Source organism: Pongo pygmaeus, chromosome 17, assembly GCF_028885625.2.
Source record: "Pongo pygmaeus isolate AG05252 chromosome 17, NHGRI_mPonPyg2-v2.0_pri, whole genome shotgun sequence".
Classification (NCBI taxonomy): Eukaryota; Metazoa; Chordata; class Mammalia; order Primates; family Hominidae; genus Pongo; species Pongo pygmaeus.
The window spans coordinates 74,817,542-74,822,809 of NC_072390.2; the positions used below are offsets into that span (position 1 = coordinate 74,817,542).

Genomic DNA, 5,268 nt, shown 5'->3' on the forward strand with positions numbered 1-5,268 from the left:
CCATATAATAACGATCCACTCGTTTTTGCTAAACATCCAGAATGGGCGATATCGACCTATCTGGAAGGATACACAAATCCCTTCGCAACTCAAAGACGATGTTCTTTCTGGCTGGCACCAGGGCTTCTGTTTGCAGTGACTTCCTGGGACCCGGAGCTTTCTCACAGGGCCTCTGGCATCTCCTCTGCGGTGATTAAGGTTCTTCTCATTTCCCTTCCCTGTTACTGCCCATACTCTTCAAGTTCGAAAAGTTTCCTTTTCCAATCTCTTTTCCGGGCTTGTTTACACAAGTCTCTAATTGCCAAGGCCTCTGGTCTCTCCCCACCCACAACTTTCCTCCTGGTTAAACCCTTCCCCTCCCGCCACTCCCAGCTCTCGCCACTCCCAGCTCCCGCCACCACTGCCGCTGACGACGTCCAGCGTTTGCAGATGGTCAAAGCCGACCCCCTTCTCCTCCCACCCCGTTTTGTAAGGAAGTAATTTCGGGGCCGAGTGCTCTGCGCCCCCTGCAGCGGGTCGGCGCCGCCGCGGGTCGGCAGCGTGTCCGGGCAGGTCGCGCTCAGCAGGGGACTTCCCCGCCCGCCTGGGTCCCTCGTCCGCTCCCCTAACGCCGTCTGAGGGGCGGGGACAGGGCGGGGACAGGGGCGGGCCGGGCGTCTAGTTTCCCTACGTCACCAGGGAAGTTCTCACTGGACAAAAGCGTGGTCTCTGGCGCGGGGACCTCAGAGTGGCGCGGGGACCTCAGAGTTTCCCGGGCACTCACCGAGTGTAGTTGGCACCTCCGCGCGTCCGGACACCCGATCCCGGCACCCCTGCCTGCGGGACTGTTCGTGTTCAGCTCGCGTCCTGCAGATGTCCGAGGTGCTCCAGTTGGAGGCTGAGGTTCCCGGGCTCTGTAGCTGAGTGGGCGGTGGCACTGGCAGAGATGCCTGGAAAGAAGGCGCGCAAGAACGCTCAACCGAGCCCCGCGCGGGCTCCGGCAGGTACCGACCCGCTGGGGCCAGCGAAGACCCAGGCCGGGCGGGGTCGGGGCTGGGGTAGAGGTCTCGGCTGGGGCGGGCTCACCTCGTCGGGGCTCAAGCACAGACTGCACGGGGGCTCAAGGTCGAGCCAGGTCTGTGCCCTGGCGCGAGCCTTAGGGGCGCCTACAGAAAGTTCTTCGGGGGTTTTCCACAGGACGGCAGGTACGGCGGGTACGGCGAGGGACCAAGCCGGATTTGGGATTGGGATGCAGCTGCGTTTCACCAGGGGCAAAAAGCTCCTTTCCTCCTCGCCACTTGCCCTGCCCCGGGGCCACGAGGAACAAGTGCAAATGTAGGCGGCTGCCTCTAGGAGAAAGTCATTGTCGCGGCAGAAGGGGCAGGAGAGAGCCCAGGGGACCGCCTGGACTCCCAGCGCTTCCAGAGACGGCCCCACAAGGGCCCTGTGTTCAGGAGCGTAGAAAATCTTGTAACATTTAAATAATCGATATTGTGGGAGGTGGGGATAGGAGAATAGGAGTTAGTCCGCTCCTTTTTTTCATTCATTCATTCGCACTCCCCACCCCGAGTACATACAATTCCATCGTAACTTTTCAGGCCAGCGCCCCGGCCCCATCCTTTTTCTAAATCTAAACAGAGAACCCAGTCACTGCCCAGAGCCCGAAATCTGCGTGGGCCATACTGCTGTTGCATCAGACGATTATACGCCCCCCCACCTTTTAAGTTACTTTCATTTTATAGAGCTCCTGGGGCGTGCGAAGGAAGTGGTGCCTTGCAAGTGTGACCATGCCTAAGTTGGTAACAGGCTGCTGTCTCTGGCGCTTGTGTAGGATGGAAAAAGCTTTGTCTACCTTTTGTGATGTCTTAGGATTCTGACCTTGTTTCTTTCTGAAGGATCTTACCTGTGCATAGCACTTTCTGGTCCGACTTAATTCCCAAGAACAGGAAGCAGCACAAAGTCCCTCTTAAACGTGATTTGATTGATACTAATACATTTATAGGTGTGTAACTGCAATTTTTTAAAAATTAAGGAAATGACCGGGAAGTATTTTCTGCCTTGTTTTCTACATTTTTGTTGAAAGGGATAACTTTTCCACTTAGAATTCAGGGCTTCCAGTGTCGGATGCTGAATGGTATTTGGTTTTTCTTTTAGAACTGTATACTAATATATCTCAATCTCTGTAGACAACGTGTCTATGTAAATACTTCCCAACATGTTTGATCCTGTGGGCCATAAAGAATAACATCTTAAGAGATTTATTAGGTCTCTTGGTGCAGGAGTTAGGAAAGATTTCACTCACCTCTTGTAGAGAGAAATTGGTTGAAATATAGGTTTAAGATTTTGCTTTACTATATATTGACAGCTTTGATTTATTTTGAGCCTAAATACGGTATTTTCAGGGTCAGTTTATAAAATAGACCAGATTTTAATTTGTGATCATGATTTTTAATGTTTGTAATCATGAAGTGTACCCGAAAGACCTCAAGCTGCTCTTTGAAATATTCAAGAAAATTGAAATTATAGTCAGTATAGATACGATATTATAGTCAGTGTAGTATGAACTGCACTTACTGAAAAAAAGTGTACTTGGAAATCATATTATAAGCATTATTTTTCTTAATATTTAGTTAGAATAACTCAATTCCAAAAAGTAGTAAACATGTGAATTAAACTGCTTATTTTCTGCTCCTCTCATTTCCATAAAGGCAATGGATTGGTACATAATGGGGTTATAGGAAGAAGTGGGTTTACACTAAAATAGAAATGTTTAAGTTATTTTAGAGAATGTGGACTTAATTTTAGAATAAGAGTTTATGAGTCTTTTATGAGAAAATATCAGAGTTTTTTAATGAGAAAAAGAATGCCTCTAGATTTGCCTGTATAATGAGAGTATAACCTAAGCTGTAAATTATTGCCATTTGAAAATCAAATCCTGCTTGAAAGCCACACGGAACTTGACTTCTGTTTCCCAGCCAACCTTAAATGAAAGAGAAAAAGATGACATCATCTAAGGCTGGTAACTTATGCTACTCTTTGTAGCATTGCTTTTAAAATAAACAAAGTGGTTTTATAATGTTCTCACATCCCAAAGAATGATAATGCTACTCTTTGTAGTATTTGACATATTTGAAAGTAAGGTAACACTTGCCTCATCCAGGATGCGTTTTTAAAAAACTCAAAGTAAATGTCTTTATTCTTAACGATTGCTTTCGGTGAGTCACAATGTGTGTAAGTGTGTGTGTGTGTCACATTTGGAAAACAGGTGCACATAAAGCCAAAGTTAAGAGAAATGCTTCCTGGGATACTCAATTTGTCACTAGTGTGGGCGTATTAGGTCTTGCTGTTACAGTTTGTAATATCATCAATGTTCATGTCCATGTTTTGCTTTCCTTCTCAGAGCTGGAAGTCGAGTGTGCTACTCAACTCAGGAGATTTGGAGACAAACTGAACTTCCGGCAGAAACTTCTGAATCTGATATCCAAACTCTTCTGCTCAGGAACCTGACTGCATCAAAAACTTGCATGAGGGGACTCCTTCAAAAGAGTTTTCTCAGGTGGTGCACATTTCATCAATTTGAAGAAAGACTGCATTGTCATTGGGAGGAATGTGAAGGCGCATTCATGGGTGCCCTTGGAAACGGAAGATGGAATACATCAAAGTGAATTTCTGTTCAAGATTTCCCAGATTATCATTCTTTGGGATGAGAGAACATTATAAAACCACTTTGTTTATTTTAAAGCAAGAATGGAAGACCCTTGAAAATAAGGAAGTAATTATTGGCACATTTCTTTTTTACTTAGAGAATTGTTCTAGTGTTTTTGCCGAAGATTACTGCTGGCCTACTGTGAAGGGAGATGACCCATGATTAGACTGGGCGGCTGGGGAGAAACAGTTCAGTGCTTTGTTGTTGTTGCTGTTTTTGGTGTTTTGCTTTTCAGTGCCAACTCAGCACAATGTATATGATTCGGTTTGTACATATTACCTTGTTATAATGAAAAAATTCATTCTGAGAACACTGAAATGTTATAGTCAATGTTGATTTCTTCGGTCACTACACAGCGTAAAATCATTTGTTTCTTTTGACTCAAATTGTATTGCTTCTGTTCAGATGATCTTTCATTCAATGTGTTCCTGTTGGGCATTACTAGAAACTATGGAAAACTGGAAAATAACTTTGAAAAAATTGGATAGATGTATAGGAGGGTTACTTGGGGCCAGTAAATCAGTAGACTGAACATTCAATATAATAAAAGAACATGGGGATTTTGTATAACCGGGGATAATAAAAAGAAAAAAGAGGTTGGTTTCTAATTGATGTTTTTGAAACTTAGTAAAACAAATATTCAGAAGTAACTTGATAAGAAGTGAATGTTTCTAAAGATTTGGAAAATGCTCCTTGTCACATTAGTTAGTGTGCATCCTACAAAAAGTGATCTCGTAATGTAAATTAAGAATATTTTCATAATTGGAATATACTTCTCTTAAAAAAAAGGAACAGTTAGTTCTCATCTAGAATGAAAGTTCCATATATGCATTGGTGAATATATATGTCTACACGTACTTATATACTTATATGGGTATCTGTATAGATAATTTGTATTAGAGTATTATATAGCTTCTTAGTAGGGTCTCACGTAAGTTTCATTTTTTTATCTGGGCTATATACAGTCCTCAAATAAATAATGTCTTGATTTTATTTCAGCAGAAATAATTTTATTTATTTTGCCTATTTATAATTAAAGTATTTTTCTTTAGTTTGAAAATGTGTATTAAAGTTACATTTTTGAGTTACAAGAGTCTTATAACTACTTGAATTTTTAGTTAAAATGTCTTAATGTAGGTTGTAGTCACTTTAGATGGAAAATTACCTCACATCTGTTTTCTTCAGTATTACTTAAGATTGTTTATTTAGTGGTAGAGAGTTTTTTTTTTTTTTTTTTTTTCAGCCTAAAGGCAGATATCTTACCATCTGGTATTTATGGTCTAACTTGTATTTAAACATATGTACACATATAAAAGGTGATACTGTAGCAGTAAACTATTAAAAGTTTTCACTGTTCTTTTCTGTGTGTTAATTTTGTCTTCATCTTGTAAACTACTAAGTGTTCATTATCAAGCCAAAGTATTTTAACTGATTTCCATCAGCAGACATCCTCAGACCTTCTGACTACGCTGTCTCTTCCCAGTAGCTGGAGTAGAAAATAAGGGGAGTTTGCATGATTTCTGCTGTCAAGGGACTTACACTTTAATTGGGAGGGGAAATAGTGAAAAATAGGAAATGAATGC

The 5,268-nt window shown here is 42.4% G+C and overlaps 1 protein-coding gene across 2 annotated transcripts; it reads left to right on the top strand.

Annotated features, from left to right (window-relative positions):
- The first annotated feature begins 654 nt into the window (after positions 1-654).
- On the top strand, positions 655-5,041 carry PMAIP1 (phorbol-12-myristate-13-acetate-induced protein 1). Of its 2 annotated transcripts, none has more exons than XM_063653778.1 (2): positions 655-993; positions 1,177-1,318. In XM_063653778.1, exons 1-2 carry the CDS (start codon positions 926-928, stop codon positions 1,316-1,318), a joined length of 210 nt encoding a protein of 69 aa, XP_063509848.1. In that variant the 5' UTR covers positions 655-925. The 2 variants fall into 2 exon arrangements, with proteins under 2 accessions (XP_063509848.1, XP_054317377.1); XM_054461402.2 differs by lacking the exon at positions 1,177-1,318 and adding an exon at positions 3,380-5,041 and having other exon boundaries at positions 678-983.
- Positions 5,042-5,268: the final 227 nt, after the last annotated feature.